General features: G+C 45.5%; 1 protein-coding gene across 1 annotated transcript in view; it reads right to left on the minus strand.

The window, feature by feature from the left end:
• Positions 1 to 266: 266 nt before the first annotated feature.
• LOC144167973 (sodium/nucleoside cotransporter 1-like) overlaps positions 267 to 18,937 on the minus strand; it is a 70,031-nt gene continuing 51,360 nt past the window's right edge. Inside the window, exons 11-13 of the mRNA XM_077697082.1 lie at positions 14,359 to 14,517; positions 8,949 to 9,129; positions 267 to 337 (exon numbers count right to left, since the gene is read on the minus strand). Of these exons, the coding sequence (XP_077553208.1) occupies positions 267 to 337; positions 8,949 to 9,129; positions 14,359 to 14,517 (411 nt within the window). The remainder of the gene's footprint in view (positions 338 to 8,948; positions 9,130 to 14,358; positions 14,518 to 18,937) is intronic.

Raw genomic sequence — 18,937 nt, forward strand, 5'->3', positions numbered from 1 at the left:
ACAAACAGTAATCTTCAAGTGAATATTGTTTATACATCGTAAGGGACATGCATATTTATATCTAAATAAGAGAATAACAGCCATCATACACTGCTTAACAACATGGGGCCAGTGAACAGTGAGGTGTTCACAAACGCGAACAGTCTATCAAAATTGGCCATTGTAAAAAATTGCGTAAGCTAGGCGTACAAGACATTTCGTGTGTCCTTTCTATAATAGTGTTGATTGCCGCATCACACTTGTATTCTTGGTTGTGCACAGTCTCCTCAACCATGGAGGAAGTCAGTGGCATTAAATCTTCCCAGGACTGGGTTCGCTGTGGCTGTTATTATGGTACCTGCAAAAACAGAAACGAAAGAGCACGTTTTAACTATTTTGTGTATTAGTGCAGGCCATACAAAGGCAATGAAAATTAAATAAAATTATCATATATAAAAGGACTGCTTAGTCCCGAAAGCGATGGCACACATTTTATTACAAGCTTCCAGTGACTAAGCTAGATAATAATAAAAGCAAATTACCCCTGCACACTGCACAGCCACGGTTAGGAGATCCTTATGACGTCGCAGAACCATGTTTTACGATTAGCACTAGCGCACCAAAGCCACTGTCAAGAAACATTACTTGTGGCGCTGTGTGGCCGCAGACGCTCTTCCGCCATTAGGATCAACATATTACAAGCATATTTAATTCGCGATTGCAGCGGGGCCTGACTTTTATTTGTGGGGTCACCTAAGGGCAAACGTGCAGGTAAAGTATTGATTTGTATTGTTTTTTTCTGTTACCTCTATCTCTGCTGAGGACTTTGAAAAGTTTTCCAATTGTTTTTCCTTTGGCAAAAGTTTTTTTCTGACTGAAATAGAGCTGCGTGATTTACCGGAGGCTAGTTCTTTCAAAATAAAGAGTGGTATTTTATCATCGTAGCCTTTAAAGTGGCCTTTTATTACAACTACGATCCTTTCGTTGGTGAGTAGAAATTTTGTGCACGTAGGCATACATAGCTACCTTGGAAAGAGATTGTTGTATTGCTATAACCACGAAACAAGTGTTACGCTGTGCTGTGTTGCGCTGTGTTGCCCATGATAGCATCGAAGGCTATCATGCGCCAAAGAGAAGGTTTTGTGTTTTGTCTTCTCTATAATGACTCATTGCTTTAAACATAGTAGATCCTTTAGGAGCGCTGTTTCTTTAAAAAGCTATAAACAGTGGAAAATTTAACTATTGCCTTGTCCCTTCGGAGTAGGCTGGGGATAAATGGAATTCGTTGTAGAATAGCCTAAAATGTGTTTTTTTTTTCTCAGGAACTCAAAAATCCTATATAAGAGTGAGATAAGGTTTACTGTAAGCTCTTGGTCACATTCTTGACATGTCAGATTATCTTGTTCGTCAGAAAAAAATTGTGTCTCAGATGTGGATCTCCCATTCGGAGACGACATAAATTAACTTCTATGCGTCGTTATTTATATGTGCTTGATGCCCACTCTGCTAGAGTGGGTTTAACTATGAGAAGTTTGTTGTTAGTTTCTTGAACCCATGAGGACTGTCATTTTTCTGTCAGTTTGCTCCGTATCAATCTCATAAAGTCGCCCTGAGGAATCTGTACATGTTTTATTATGCAATTACCTGCCTGTGTGGCACAACATGCATCTGCTCGCTCATTTACAATTGTTCCAATACGGCTACAATCCCAGCACCACGTAATTTCCCGTCCTTGCGTTTTGTCTGTTACTAAACTGCGTATTGTTCCCGCTATCAAGGTTTTAGCTGCATTTTTGTAATGTAGTACTATGATTGCGCTGAGAGAGCCTGTGTAGATAACACTGTTTCTAGATTTAAAATATTCTTTCTGCAGCCACAGCAATGACGCAACATTCCGCTGTAAAAATTCAGGCGCATTGAGGAAGGCTGATCACCGTCTCCCATGTTTATTGCTCTAATGCACTCCCAACACAGCATGGTGTTCTGGAACCATCTGTGTAAAAGGCCTTGTGTTCTTTGTATTTTTCGTTTAGCGCCAAAAACTCCTGTACGATTTGTTCGCGTGGTGTCTACTTTACTGAAGGTGGGTTAATGTGAAGTCACAGACATTTTTGATTGTAGGGTTTTAACGCGCCGACGCAACGCAGGCGATGAGGCGCGCCGTAGTGGAGGGCTCCGGATTAATTTTGACCACCTGGGGATCTTTAACGTGCGCCGAAATCTCGTACACACGGGCGTTTTTGCTTTTCGCCTCCATCAGAAAAGCGGCCGCCGCGGCCGGGAATCGAACCCGCGACCTCGTGCTCAGTAGCGCAACGCCTTAGCCACGAAGTCACAGACAGACGAAATGTATACAAACATTGCTGTCGGTCATATTTCTGAGTAAGTTGAGATAACGTGTCCAGCATACTGAGTTCTTGGCATTTTTCTTCAAACCGAAGGAGCAATGTTCTGGTAGCTTGAGGTTTATTATTAAACAGTGTCCTATACAGGAATTTTGTAACTATAAGGTAACACAGATGTTTTGGCAGTGAACAGGTCTTTAGGATGCATGAGCTTGTCAGCATCGTCCTTCGACCCGTGAGAGGTGGTTCATTAGTTTCGACGTAAAGACTGTTTATGGGTGACGTCCTATTTGCCCAAGACGAGAGACGCAAACCTAAATTGTGAAGTTGGTACAAGGTTGCAAGGAGGATTGTACGGCTGAAACATACATAAACAATGGTCTAAGCAGAAGCGTAAAGCTGAAGTATAAATTTGCAAAAAGCAGACCCTGCCGCAACCCCAATGTTTATGTGACAGGACTTTAAATATGCTTAGAGCTGTGTATACCTTCTTTTTAGCATATTCATTTGAGCAGCAAAGTAAATTTTCGTCAAACCTAATGCTGCGAAATTTTTGTTCTTTTTGTATGAGTAAGATGATTTCCTTGAGGTGTAGGGTGGGATTAGTCTGTAAGCCTCGTTTGAGTGAGAAAGGAGTAGGAACTGTTTTGTGTGGTGAAAACTGAAAACCATTTCGGTCTGCATACTTTGTTAGTCTGTTGATAGTAAACTGAACGTTCTCACAGCTCGCTTTATTGGAAGATGTGCAAGTTATCTAGGATCATCAACATAGAGGGAACATATAGACGCATTAGTTTTGATATGGAGTTAATTTTTATGATAAATAATGTTGTGCTTACAATACAGCCCTGAGGCACCCCATTCTGCTGTTCAAGTATCTTCCAGAGGGTTGAACTTAGGCGCCCTTAATGAACGGTTTGCCATGAAGTCCTTCAGGCAATTGAGCTTTCTTGTTCGGTTGCCTAATTCTGCTAGATCATGCATGATTCCAAACCTTCATGGTGTGTCGTAAGCCATGTCTAGGTTGAAGAATGTGGCAAGGCAGTGTTGTTTGTGTATGAATGCTTCTCGTACGGCATTTTTGAGGCTGAAAGATGTTGCAATGTTGACCACGTTTTTTCAAACCGCACTAGTGAACATGCATCAGTGCTTTTGATTGTAGGGCAAAGCGTAATCTGGTGTTCACGACAAGTTGACACGTTTTTGCTAGACAGCTGGTAAAGGTCTATAACTACTAGGAGCGGGTGGCAGCTTTTCAGGTTTCCAGAATGATACAATAAATGCTTTTTTTCCAAGCTTCCAGCATCTTTTCCGGTTCTCAAATTTTGTTGAAAGACTTCAGAAGTGCTTCAACAGAAGAAACCACGAGATGTGCGAGCATTTCGTAATGTATATATCTGGGCCGGGGGCGGTCAGCTCACCGGTCGATGAAGCTCTTTTCAGAATTTGCTGCGCAAACTGTTGTATGATTCGTTTGTGCACCACAAGTTGGCACTCTTTGTTTCTCTGTTGTGTTTCTGTACTTTAAGAACGATCCTGCGTAGTGTGGGAAAGTCGGAACTCTGGAGAAATGTTCACACATTATATCTGCCGGTTCTTCTATGCTTTTTTGTAGATGCAGTGGTAATAATAGGAAAAGTTTGGAGAGGGAGTGTGTCCCGTTCAGCTTATGAAGTGGCTCTCGTAATTTGTTTATGTGACTGATCTGTTTATGGACGAGACAATTTTACTATTGGGCTTTCTCGGTATTGCGGTAGTGGTACCTTGTTTTGTCTATTTTCTTTTTTAAATGTGTGAGGTTTTTTGCCTTGGGTACCTTCGAAAGACTGTCCATGGTTTATTTTGCTGCAGTTTCGCCTCCATAGATTCTCCGGTTCACCACACTTTGGGGTTTTGCGTTACCACTCCCGTGGACTGTGGAATAGTAAGCGTGCTGCATTAAGGATGCAGGACGTAAACACTTCATTAGGTTCTTCAATGCTTACAGTATCAGAAAATAGTTTGCCTAAATTCACTTCGGAAGTCCCCAGTCGGCAGACTGAAGTTTCCCGCGGCATGGTTTTGTTGTCACAATTGTTGGTTCTGATGTTACGTTGACGACCACAAGTATATAACTCCCATATGGATTGTCAATGATAGCCCAATTAAAATAGCCGCAGACAGAGGGCGAAATAAAGGGCAGATCTATAGTGATCATCTTATCTGAGCTTGGAGAGCAGTATGTTGGCTTGCCGGTGTTGAGAAGACAGGCATTACTGAAAAAAAAACCTATAAAATCTGGCCTTTACGTAAGTCTTTTCACGCCCCCAAAAAGAAGTCTGGTCATTAAAATGTCCAACTATTAAAAACGGCTCTTGAAATGGGATTAGTAGGCCTTCTAAGGCTTGTAGTGTTATTAAACTTGCATAAAGAAACCTAGCAAAAATGAGTGATAATACGAGTGTGGAGCTTTTGCTACTTAACTGCTCATTCCGTTTTCTTCCAACACACTATGTACTAAGTGCAAGCCTCCTTAACCCACATTCATTTTATTTTGAGGCCTGTGCGAGGCTTCAGTTGGCTCTATATATAGTGCGAATGTAGTTTGCATATGTACCAACATCTTGTGTTTTGTATATGTGCAATGTATATTCTTTAAAAGCCCATGTTCTTGTATAGTCGGTGTATAAGCCTACCTCGCCTGTAATTATGTGTGTGAATATTTATGCCTGTGTGTATGTGCGTGTATAAATAAATAACATAACATAACATAACAAAACTTTATTTCAGAAGGTGGACGCGTCGGTCAGCATTGCGGGCATTTTTTCTCCGCTTTCTTTCTTTCTTTCCAAGTTCTTTATCTGTTTCAATGACCTACCACAACCTCCCCTTTGCTTTCCGAGGTTTTTCTTGACTGCCAACCCTTATTTCTGTGTTATTTCTACGAGCCCCTCATGGCCTATTCTGATTCGCTATATATATATATATATATATATATATATATATAATATATATATATATATATATATATATATATATATATATATATATATATAAATACTTGATGTTTGTTGAACACTAATTAGGAAGCTACGATTTCATGCGACCGAAGTGACACCATTGTATTTTGTTTGTGAACCTAAAACTAGCCTCTGGCTATTGGGTACAACACTGTTTTTGCGTATGTTGTTCTACAAAAAATGAATAAAGCTTCAATCAATTAATCAATTGTAAGGTGTGGTTCGAGGTAGAAGCAGCACATTGTTAATGTGGCCGCTTCTGCGCCTAACCTAGCAGTTCGTGTTCTCGCACTGCGATACCTTTTCTGGCAACTATTGCAGCGCCACCAGAGAGCCTGCTGGTCTGCTCTCGGTCGCAACGGAAGAGGTGGTACCCTTTTAGTAAGTTCTTGTGTTTAGGACCCAAGTTTCTTTCTTGAACAGTTAAGGCCACAGGTGAGTCAGTGGTGAATGTCTTTGACGTTATTTAATTTGTTTAACACTCCTCCGCAATTCCAGTGCACTAATTATGCCATTTGCTTTCTATGAAGTGATAATTAGGTTTTTGGTCCTGTTTTTCGATGCTTGTTTCTTTTTGCATTTTCTAGGAAGTTTCCTGCGCCCTTACAAAGTGCACGACCTATAACCTCCTTCACTTGTGCCCATGGTCTCGTCAAAGACTCTGGAGGTTCGTGCAGGACACACGGGTCTTGAAGTGTTCGCCCTTGCCGTATGGGGTGAGTCCTTGGAGACTGCCGAACAGGAGGTCAGTGCAGCAAGCTTTGGAGGCGGTGGCGCAGCGCTAGCCTCTTTCACCGGGGCGCGGGGGGCTTTGCTTCAGCCTCACATTGTGTGGCCTCAGAAGGCGCCGAAGACCGCTGTGATGCCGCGCTGTGTAGCACCAAAATGGAGTTGGCGTGGTACTGCACCGGTGAAAGTCGTTTCTTTGCTTTTAGAAATGTCATGTTTTCTGACACTTTGAAAGTGAGTATTTTTTTTCGTCTTTCATGCTGGGCAAACACGAGAATATGCTGCGTGGCTGCCCTCTCAGCCCACACAGAGGTATGGTGCCTTTTCACCATTTTCAGCAGGGTGCTCGCGGGAGGCCCATTTGGCGCATGTCCATTGGCCATGGCAGCTCTGCGAGCCGGGACCGTATTGTTGGCATTTCTAGCATAGGCGTGTATTTAGTGTGTAGTGTCTAAGTTTTATTGTAGGGTAGCCTACTTCCACAGATTCTGTAAGTATGCTTGATGCAAAGATTAGTACGACGTGCTTAGTCTCGATTTCTTTGGTTTCCTGTTTGATTTTGATTTGATAGACAATCCTGACGTACTGCTCTTCCTTCTGGACGTTCTAAGAGCTCCTTTTCAGTCAGATAATTTAAGTCGTCGTCTGAGATCACCCCACCGACTTTATTTAGTGACCGGTGTTTACTGACCGAAACGAGGATTTCTCCAAAAGACATTAGTTATGGCAGCTTGTCATGCTGATGTTTGTAGAGCACTTCCAGAAGGATGTCTCCGTTTGCAATCTTCTTAACCTTGTAGCCTTCACCAATGGTGATCATTAGTGTTTGCCACTACAAATGGCGTGACAGGTCGGGCGGTTTTCTCTGCGTCATTACTGTGTACCACGTGGGAGCGTGGAAAGTTGCTTACATTTTTAGTGAAAAACTTAGTGGTAACAACCGTGCCCCCTCTTTTGCGAGAGAGATCATTTGAACGAAAAAGGAAGCCGTGAAATGAAAAATTGGTTCCCCCATGCTCTCATCCACCAACCATGGAGCCCAACAAGGGGACGGGCCAGGAACTCGGGAGCAAGTAGCGCCCACGCCCGCACTACCCCATGACTATAACCGAATATGGCAGGACTAACGGTTGCTCACCACACAAGGTTAACCCTATCCTCCGGGAAAAATGGAAACTTAAAAGGAATGAGACGACAGAAAAGTTGTTAGAAAGAATATAGGAAAGTCAAAGATGAAGCGGGGGCAGGGAAAGGCGACGGCGATTCCTCCCGGACGGGTCAGACCAAAGGTGCCGCCTGCGAGAAGTGGAGGCCAGATTGGTGTGTTGCCTTCACCAAGGGGCATAAAAGGTCCAAGCACTCGGCGTTGGCTAAACCACCAGGATCTCTCTTTTCCCGGACATGGCGTTGCCTCGCACAGAAGTGGGTGCTCGGCGTCCGTGGTGTCGCACAGTACACGCAAACATCGGCTGTAACAGGTGCCTCGTGCTGGGTCCCAGAGGGAGCCCGAAAAGTCGGCTATCCTTTGCTTTACTGAATATGTATGTCAAAAACTGAGGCAGCTGAGAAAAGTCACGCGTGCAAAACAGATCGGGACCCGCAGGGAACAGTACAAAACCACGCGTCGCCCACGTGTCTGTTTTGCGCTCAGGCAGATTTTATACTTCCGTCTCTGTCACCAAATGAAGCCACATCATCGACTTTCACTTTGAGCGAACAGTTTCCACGTATTTAGAACTTGTGTTTGCTACCTCATTGCTGCCGCACCTCAAATAATTTATTCTGAGCCTATCATTCCGCTAATGTGCTTTGAAGGCCAACGCATAATGAATTTTTTTTGCGATGCGTATCGAGGAGTTCCACACTACTATACGGCGTCTGCGTATCTTTCTTCGCTCTTGTTTTTTTCTCTTTTGGCCCGAACTACATCGACAGACAGACTGGCTACACTTAATTTTACCGCTTCCCTAGAACCAGACAATGGGTGGGGAGCACTTGTAATAGTCGCGTGCTGTCACGTTCGGCCACGCGATATGACGTCATAGACGCACGTACCAGAATAACTCTCTTACCCCCCGCTCGCCACGTGCAGATGGTCACGTATGCAGTGCACTCGGATCTAACAATGGACACCCGTGTTCGATTCCCGTATGAACACCAATGTCACTCAATTTGCGTTCAGCCTAAACGATTTGTATATGAATATTGCCATGAACTAGGCATTGGGTTTGTTTGTTTATGTTTTGTTTTTAGTGCCGGGCCGCGCCCGGCTGCGTTATCTGTGGCCCAAGCGAAGCGCGTGTTCCATTCTTTATTTTTATGCCGCACGGGTTATCTCATTCCGATAAGGAGAGCGTTTCGTCCTACCTTCACTAGCCTCGAATAGTCTTCTTTGATCTACAATGTTCTAGATGTAAATCGACGCTTCGAGAAATACTCGCGCCGAAAGATAAAAGCTTGTAGAGCAGACGCCGCGGCAATCAGATTGCCGACGCTCGCTTGCGTACGTCACTTTGTCGACTGCTGCCTCGCCGCCTGTGTATTCTTTGAGTGATTAGGGGAGCACAAGCTCGCTCCAAGAAACTTGTTTTTCTTGAAGGCAACTGCGTCGTCTTTGGTATCGTGACAATATGTATCTACGTATGCTCTGGGACACCGATTCCTACATTTTCAGTTTGTCATTATTTACTGCCGTGGTAATTGTTCTACCTGACAACAACACCTCTTTTGCGCGCACATCTCGTCACTTAGGTCTTTCGCCTTAAGCAAACCTATTTCACATCCTGTTTCCGCCGAAATTGCTGCCCAGTATATCTATCCATGATCCCACAAGTCAACATGCAGTCAGAGTGTCTGAAGTGGAGAGGAAGAATTTCCGTGTCGTGGTTATACTTGCCGATGGTGCAGGCGGTAAGATAGTTTGCCACGCAGCCGGCGACCAGGGCACTGAAGCCGATACTAGCCAGGTCGGTGGACCGGTTGGGTGCAATGGTGCTGATCACGCCAAATGCCACCCCCAGTGAGCTGACGTTGGCGAATCCACACAGCGCGAATGTGATCACACGCCGGGTCCGCATCTGGGATGGCATGCACGAATTACTGGTCAACGGTAAATGTACTTCACGTAGGACTAAGTAACATAGTCTTCTCTCGCCGAATAAACACTTCTGTTTCCTCGTTTTATTCACTGACAGCAAATTTATGTCTTGCGATGTCTCGGTCCGGTGGCTTCGTACTGCCACTTTTAAAATGAGGAAACTATTTAAATTAAGCATCGTGTGGACGATTATAGATTACATCATGGTTGATGGCATCAGTTATGGTTACTTCCGCTGAGAGCTCGGTATCAGGGGCGGGAGGTTCCGTTCCGCTAACCTGACGGCACTTCTTTTGGTCCAAGCAAGCCGTCCTTCTTTTCATTGGCTTCAAAACAATTTAGGACAAGCTTATATATTACCAACCAGCTCAATTAAAAATTACTTCCCCCGCATCCAGACCGTCTGAAACAAGAAAATTTACACCATCTTCCCGCGAGGAGAACCATGGGTAGATGCGACGCATTGGGGGGTTTCCGTTGCGCTTCCGTTATGTTGTTTCCATTTAGCGTGTCAATTTGTTGTGGCTAGCAATTTGTTGTGCTAGCATTTCTTGTATCGGGTTGGCCGGTGCTTGTTACGGTTGCGCCGACCATCGCGATAGCAGGCCTGTTAGTCTCCATTGAAATCATCGGTGGTCATCGGATGTCATCGAAGCGGCGGAACGACTGAGCGGAGCGGCGCAGTTACCGCGTTTATATGTACCGCGCGTTAACGGCGAGGGGAATGAGAGAGAGCAGCGCACGCGCATGTGTTGGATGTTTAACCGAGCGCTAACGCGCTCTGACGCACAGCTGGCACGGCGACGGGAGCGAGCACTAACACGCAGCGCCATTTTCAATTGAATTGAATTGAAAATGGCGCTGCGGTGAGAGCGGCGTTAGCGCGCATTTGGCGCGGCGAGGAGAATGGGGGAGGGATGCGGACTACGCACTACGGAAGACGCCGGAGGGACAAGGCGAGTTAAAGAGATGCGTCGCATCTAACAAAAAGTGCCAGAAGCACCATAAAAAAGTGTGCGCTTTGATGTACTTTTGCCGCGCATGCGCTTAATATGCGTGGTGCCGGTCGAGGGAGAAGGAACGCATCGTTTTCAGTTTGACCGGCTCAAACCCACGCAGGTCTCGAAGCTAGCTGGATGTCAGAGCAGTTGTGCCGCAGAGTTCGGCGGCCTTCCAAACAGATGCAAGAATATCGATTTAGGATTGGTTCAAAGCGACATGTGGTGATCATAATCGGGGCAAGGCACCTTAAATCTTCATAAAGTGTGAAACGTCAGTGTCATTACGCCACAATTAATGCGCCTTTTTGCCCGTGTGCGTCCCCTGAAAAGAAGTGAGCGGAAATAGTTTCAAAGAAATTAAGAGGACTTGAAAGCCTGAGCTTGAACCCCCTTTACCAGTGCCTCAAAACGCCTTCATTGTATTCCTTTTTAGGAGCCAAAGAGCTACAAGGTTCTTCTTGAAGACTTTCTACAAAATTTGACAGTGTAATCGCAAGCTATAGCATCCATCATCATCATCCATGCCATCTATGCCTTAGCGTCGTCACCATAGCTGTAATAAGTTCCAGTGTTAAATAGTCGTGTAGAGCTAGTTCATACTCCTTGGTGCAGACCCTTAAGCGCGAAAAAATTAAAATTGTTGGTGGCAAGGACAAGGACAGGAGCCAACTTCCAACTAATTGCGTCTTCCAACACGAATTACATGTAGGCCAAAGCAATAGCACTTACAGGTAAATAAACAGTCTAACTGCGAAGTGTAAGGCGCAGACTCCAAACTTATCCAATTATGTTTTGCCTGTACCCCAATACCATCTGCTCTTTCACAGTCAAAGGTATGCAGGTCGTGCTAACGCAGTTGCTTCCCTCGCGCTGCATTTCATCGGCTTCCACAGTATCTCGTTAACGCTGATTCGTGTCATGGAACACAACACTGCATTCTTCAAAGTGCGGCGTGCACTCGCAATCGTGGCAATTGATGGCCAAATGCACATCTGTGCTCTTTTCTACTCGATTTTTATGCTCCCCTAGCCGTTGATTCATCCACCCAATCATTCAGTTACGACAATACAAGATCATGACCGGTCCGGATCCAGACCGGTCATGATAAGGCATATCACATGATGGCGACAGCTTATACTGGACTCCTCCATTGGAGTCTACGTGCTGGTTTTGGTGTTCATCATTGAAGTCCACTACGGGGACTAATATATGAACATACGTAAAGTGTTGGGAAATATTGTTTGCTCCAGCAAAATGTGTTATGAATGAATGAGTTGTGAATGTGGCCGAGATGTAAAGTGTCCATACTATATTTACGATATGTTAGAACATAAGCTGGCATCCTTGAATACTTGGCTGTGTGCAGTCGGGTAAACCGCTCTTTTGATGCCCCGCGCTTTGTCTTGTCGCCTGAAATCGGGCATGTGTCAGCGTAGAGCCCGGATAGTTTTTCAGGCTCAGATATGTTGAATTTAACACCGGCCCACTTACCAAATATTACAAATTTTGTGAAATGATAGGGGGCTGCAGCCGTCTGCTTAGATTTGTGGGCCACTTTGTGCGAATCGCGCCAGCTGGCCTACCTTAAAGACCGGCCTACCTTTGGAGAAACGCCTGGAATTCGGAACTGGTGTCAGTAAGGTGATTCCATGTTTTCTTCAGAGCACCACGGTGACCGCTTTTGGCAGTGGCTCTCTTAACCAGTTCTTGTGAGTGGAGCTAAACGGCAGTAGCGGTTTCCGGCTGGAAAGGTCGTATCTGACTGACGTGACAGTGAGAACGGAAGGTTTACGTCCGAGATGTTGAGACTACATTGCTAAAGCACTTTGTGCGAAACCTCCAGGAAGCTAATACCCCCTGATTACCTCCGATATTTGCGACGCATCCAGGAAAACGCCTCTTTATCTCTGCTACCCGAAACCAAAAAGTCATCAACATACAAAAAAACCTAAATGCACACGGAAGCGATCTGTAAACATCGTGGAATTATTTTAGCAAATTGCGGTATGGATTCCTAGGCCATGTTTTGACCCCGTTCGGAGCATTTACGGGACTTTATTTAAATAAAAAGTAGTTCGAAAGTTCTGTCCTTGTCTCTGCATCCTCCCTACCAATTGTCTATGATGTTTCGTATGACTTTTACTCGGTGAGGCTCGGCTTCACTGCGCTACTGCTTGGTTTACCGACCCTCCGACAGAGTGAGTCGGCCGAACACCAGAGCGTCGTCGCAATTGGTTCGCTCGGTGGAAACTAAGCGCCTGAAAGAATGGGCCCTTAGTTTGTTACTTCGTATACTGCATCGAGCTTAGTAAAGTCTGTGCAGTCAAAGTAGCTCCACAAAAGTGCACGGGCTAGGGTTCGCGTAAAATATCTACGGCCAATTAAAGGCGGGAAAAGAGACAACAGAGTTAATATAGGTACTAATAAGTTAAACACAACCGAAACTTTTATTGTAAAGCCTAAAACCAATGTACAAGAGTATTTTTGTGTGCGGGTAACTAGTACAGCGGTCGCCGGCACGACGGCGCATTTGCGATTGCTTTTGCTGCCTAAGGAACACATTCACTTGAGAAAAGATATGCATAAAAATTTGGGGTACGGTTATGGCACAAGCGTTATTTAGAAATAGTCATTTAAGCTGCTAGAAATGCTGAAACCACAAAAATATCCAACAGGATATACGATATACACTTTATATTTCCATACCAAACATCGCTCAGACTATGCCGGAGGGGACTAAAGTACTAGGTGCAATATGTCGCGATTGGAAAGTTTGTATTCATGATAGGTCATGTTTTTAGTGTTTTTCTCTACTTAGGGAATGTGCTTTACTCGCAGTTTTGCGCTGGCACATTCATTGCTAAACAAAGTAGTTTGCAGACTGCGCGCAGAGTGACACTGACACGCTGGCGAGTTCTCGTTGGCGTGGTGTTGAGATAACCAGCGATTGCTTGCGGGAACAGTACTAAAGCAGCCTACTCTCAGCTTGGTGCCAAGAAGCCTCTTGCGACACATGGACGAACCAGGAAAGCTCCCAAAGTAGGGGCGAATTGCCTCGCAGTTCAGTGTTTGCGATGACGCGGAGAGCGTTCAACCACTGTACCCGCCTCAGCTATTGAACGTTACTATACTAAGCGTTCCTCGCAGGCTTATCTGACCCATTCTACAGCCGACAACGTGTCATAAGCAGAATAGGCGGATTCCTGAGATGTCCAGATTGTCTAACCAAGGGTAATGTCGAATTCCAATAGTGTTGTTCACAGAACCGAAACCGAAGGTGGTTTGAATTACAATCTTCTACATTGTCCAATCACATCCGAACTCGAGTACGGGTTACTGCTGGACGTTGTTGCGGCCGTCACAGATGTCGCAGGGTACTTTGTTTCTACCAGGCTTTGTAAATAAATGCTGCTTTACCGAGTAGATAAACGTTGAAAAACGTGTTGATTTGAGCGATCGAGTCTATGCAACGGAAACAGAAATAGTTTGACAAATTCGATTCGCAATGTATGGCTTTGTATTTGTTCCTGTGTAGTGGCTTCTACATCACAACTAGATATGATGATATTTTAGCTGACAAAGTGGTTAGTCAGAAATTCATTTTATTCCTTAGTCGCAGAGAAAGTGGCCCTTGTCAGGCTTATGAAGACGCTGCTGGGAAGAAGGCAAAAATTTCATGTACAAAATGGTATTGCTGTTAAACCGGTCCACTGAAATTTGCGAATCTCAGATGGGAAGATTACCGTGAACAATGTTGCAACTTGCGCTTAGTGTAAAGTGATTGTGTAATAAAGATGTTTTTTTCTACTGTAACAAACAGTACTTTAAGAGGGGATGCTATATATACCTCTAGCCTCTACGTGCATCGCCCGCATTCCCGCCCAGGAGGTTCCCGAGATGGGAAATGTCGGCGAAACGAACGCGTCCATGTGCAGAAAATATCAATAAACACAACATTTTGACGTATACGTTCAGGTACGTCTATTGAAAGTCTTGTGGGATGCCTTAGCATGGAACATCACTGATCCATTATACAGCAGATACATTGTTACCTACATTCATGCATAGTGTTGTATGTGCATGTGTGCGATTGCATTATTTGAAGTCAAGAAATATGTACAAAAGCTATATCGCCATCCACTTTTATATGCATCGGCAAAAGGGGTTGCCAGCTGTCTATTGGCGGTGATACGAGGCTGACATCGTACCGACAAGGCTCCGTTGCCCACGTGCGACGTGAGGTCCCGGTACGCGACGACTTCGCTTGAGAGCAGCTCCGTCGCCAGCAGGCGGGCCCCGAAGTGTACCTCGTCCAGGCCCACGCCCATGAGCAGCACCATTGGCTCCAACAGCGTCGTCAGGATGGCCTGCATCAGCGGAGGTGGCTTCGATTGGCTTGCTTTGCCTACCATTCCGCCTCTGCTAAAGAAGCTCCGAGCATACAATAAAAGCATAGGAAACATGGGTTCAGCGACGTCATGGTTGGGGTTAGTGGCGGTGCCACATGCTAGATACTTGGACTTCGCCGTTTGTCTACTGCAGTAAAAATGGTTTATTGGTATAGCCGTACAATCAGTTGCTATAGTAACGCAAATAGCACCGCTATATCTATAGCATCAAAAATAGCACCGCTACTCATAATATTCGGGCATGGGTTTTTCTATATACAACAGGCAGCGTCATTCTTTCTCAATAATGTTATAGAAAAACGCTTTTAGTGTGTACGTCAGCATTATTCATTCATTTATACAATTTCTACTGTCAAAAGGTAAATTGAGTAGTTATCAACTCTTCATGTCAGAAGAATATGAAGCCAATATATCGGAAATATCGAAGAAATTCATGGGAGCAGTAAATTATGCGTACCTGCTTTGAAGGGGCAAATCAGTAGGGCATCGAAAGCTTCGCTTTAATGAACATCGTCAACGGCGCATTTATGAAAAGCGTTATGGCTGCCCGAGGCGATGCGTGTTGCTCAATCGTTGTTGCTCAATCGTTGGCGCTTTCCCTCGTCATTGTGCCAGCGCGGGTTCCAAATAAGGCGCATTTTGGGAGCGAAGCCCCTTAGGGAGTGACTGGAACTGTTGGCGTCTCTTGTCGTCGTCGTCGTAATCGTCGTTGCATGAAGTCACGGTACTACAACGTCGAGAAACGTGATCATCCAAGATAAGGTAATCATCCCAGGGCGGCAGCACATGATCGGACGCAAGGTCCAACGTTTATAGTTGCCAAGATCTCTCAAATTAAGGCCAACTTCTATTCAGTGAAATGTCGGCGGAGATGCAGCGAACGATGCCCGGCGGCAACGTAGTGAAAACGGCTGTTCGCCGACAACATACTTAGGCGGCGAACGCGACCGGAAGAGTCAAAGTGTATTGTAAAGCTTCAGCCAATCACAGCTACCTACGTTCTGTCTGCGCGGAGCGCCTGCGCATTCAGTAGCCGAAAAGAAGGCGCTCTTTTCGCTCTTCTTTTCCGTATTGGCGGTGAGCGCGACCACAGGCGGCGCTGCAAAGGGCGTCTTCGTGACGTCAACTTAGGGATTCACGCATTTGTCGTCTGCTTCACTCGGGCTCGCTCTACCTGCTGTTTCTTTGCGCTCGGTCGACTTTTGATGTTTGTCCGCACCAGATGTTTTGTATGCGCAACTTTTTATTACAATAAAAGACTTACAATCCCATACACTAGCTCAAGGCGTGATTTAGTGTATAGTTTTCGACAAGGCTTCGGAAGAAACATTGACGGTGTGGCCACATTCCTGTGAAGCCCGTGTTGTGCGGAGAGTCGGAGCTATAGGCGTCAGCTTCTGTATTTACAAATCTTTCGAACAAAGGGAACATCCAGAGTCTAAAAACCCACAACAGCGAAATGCAAGAGCAAAACAAACTTCAGGCCTTCGGGGCTCTCGGCTTTGGCAGAAGGCACTACGATTCCTGGTAATCGATAGTATGTAAGGTAAAACTGTTTTTGCAACCTGCCGAACGCTCGAAAGTATTGTATCACATCACTTTACGTTGTCATAGCATGAAAGTGTGACGACAAGCACTATGGGGCGCAAAAATGTAAGTTGAGTTCCAAATAACCTACGGTGTGTATAGGCGCGTGCTGGTGCAGCCTTCTAACCAGTATGGATGCTTTTTGATCAGAACGGGTAACAATTACAGTAAAAATACAGCAACAATATGTTTCTTCTGATCTTGACGGAGATTTCGGTTCATATTTCCGACAGCCATGCCTTCCCAATGTTCACATATGCGGTATAGTAACACTGCACTCAAGAGTACGAGGCGGAGGCGGAGGAGGAGAAAACGTTTGCAGTAAAATCGAGCTGGTTAGTGGGCGGGATCCTCAGTCCAGGACAGAGAGTAAGAGTAATTTTCTACAGTTCGTGGAACATCACCCCGAGTAGGCCAGCATTTGTTCTTTACGCCTGAAGGGGTTGGAAAACAATAAATAGCTGCTTGGAGATATTCATCGGTTATGCTTCTTTATGACACTGAAAACCGGCACGTACACTATTTCTTGCGTTTCTTAGAAAGTATATCAAGCATTCAACGCTGTAATCATGTCGTAACTGTTCGCTTTGAGATTCAGTTCATTAGTTACGATAGAAATTCGGGGCGGAAAAGTCGCCTTCGAGTACTCTGGACAACGTCGTCTGCGCCGTTTCGCGGAGACGTAGCACAAACCTTCTCATTGCATTTGCATGGGAATAAACGCACGCTGCGAATATGCACGTTGTACGCAGCCATACCGAAAGCCAATTTCTGAAGAAGGTAGTGCATGCCTTACAGCCTGAAGAAAATATCCACACAAACTATGTGCGCCTCTCAAACCTCCACAAACCTCCTAATAAGATATGTGTGACGGTGCAGGAAAATTAATTCGTTGGGCATAGAAAAAACATTTACCTGATACAAGTCAACAACAACGAAATAAATAGACGACAACCGCTTAACCCGCCACGGTGGCTCAGTGGCTAAGGCGTTGCGCTGCTGAGCACGAGGCCCTGGCCTCGATTCCCGGCCGCGGCGGCCGCTTTTCTGATGGTGGCGAAAAGCAAAAACGCCCGTGTGTACGAGATTTCGGCGCACGTTAAAGATCCCCAGGTGGTCCAAATTAATCCGGAGCCCGCCACTACGGCGCGCCTCATCGCCTGCGTTGCGTCGCCGCGTTAAACCCTGCAATCATCAACAACCGCTTTGTTTCCTGCTTTGCGATGCGCATGTATGGACGCGCCGCTTGGTGAGTAGCATTACACTGTTGAGTCTTCATAAGAACATCTCGGAAATACTTTAGGGGAGCCTACGCATTTTGTATGCCTATCGAGGAGCTCTGAGCCCTGAACCTCGCAAATAAGGTAGAAAAGACGAGTTACGCACGATTATCTGATCGATGCTCTGAAGCAAGTTGGTCTGTGTATTTATACAGAGTTGTCAGAAGCTGGAATAATAACTGAATTACCGGAAATACGCTTTTTCATGCCCTAAAAGATCGAAGCGGGCGATATTTAGCTTATGCTTTGCTGTCCCTTACAAGCGCACCACAGCGGCGCAAGTGTAGCAGACGACAGCGGCGCGAGTCCTTAAGCTGACGTCAGATCCAGGGGGCGCCACTCAAACATCTCACCGCCAATACGGCTTCTTTCTCGTGAAGCCCACGTCAAGAAAACTGCCAGAAAGTGCCAAAGCAGCGCGGTGGGTAAAATTGTAGCCGAAACGGAAGACTATATGGGGACTGCAGCGAAGTTCAGCGCACAAAACTAAAAGTAGCTGCAAAGCTTGCAATCAAACGAACAACACGAACAGCGTCACTCATTTTTGCCATTTGGTAATATGTATGCGGGAACAATGACGCTACTTTTTAAAAAAACAGCGCCCTGACAAGTAAATAAACATTATTTAGGCCGTTCATATCAATTTTTAATAGTCAATAGATACTTTTTATTTAAGCAGGGATATAATTACGCGCATCTTGCTCTGGATTTAGCATCTGGTAACCTTGACGCAGGCAGCTCGCAGGTCGGCGGCGTTCGTCACTGCAAGTTGCGTGGATGTTGGGCTCGACGAAAACTGCGCGGCGCGTTGATCCTTTGGCGGCCGCCGCGATAACTTTTCCATCAAATATCGCTGCATAGAGGTTGCCCTTTCTGCGTCACGAATTATATTTCGCATTCGCCTGTGCCATATAGGTTCTCAATATTACCTAGAGTGGAAGCTGTCGCTGCAATCGCATGCCGCCATGGGAATTGTGGGTACCGGGAGAATCAGATTGGCAGTAAGTGGCTAGCGCAAAGTGCTATGGGTTAGGCTTATCGTCTCTGAAGTGTTTGTTAGTTCTGTTTTCGGCATACCTTTCCCTTCCGGGCATGCGCCTTGCTAGCATTAAATGGCTTTCACAAATATGTCCAAATAACAGCGTGATTAACCCTTAACATGTGTTCGCGTTAGCGGGGAGTTTCTTAGGATGAAGGTGTGACCACATGCAGCAACGGCGACAGGCGACGCGGAAAACTCAACTCAAATGTTAAAACAAACAGATCGTGTGGGCGACAGCGACAAGCGAAAAAAATAATATACTGGCACTAATGCCCGCCGCCATTGTCGCTCGTCGCTGCAGCTCTCTGTATTGTAGCTGTCGCTCCCGTGTGGGCTGCTTCTGGCCAGCAAAATGCGAGTGATAGCAAGGGCGCCGGCGGGCTATCTATAAATTATTTTCGCTTGTCGCTGCTGCCCAGCCCATACCTTTCCTTTACCCATTGAGTTATAATTTTCGCATCGCTCGTCG

The sequence above is a fragment of the Haemaphysalis longicornis genome, unplaced genomic scaffold (genome assembly GCF_048455015.1).
Source record: "Haemaphysalis longicornis isolate Haplotype H1 unplaced genomic scaffold, Haemaphysalis longicornis Haplotype H1 scaffold_2, whole genome shotgun sequence".
Lineage (NCBI taxonomy): Eukaryota > Metazoa > Arthropoda > Arachnida > Ixodida > Ixodidae > Haemaphysalis > Haemaphysalis longicornis.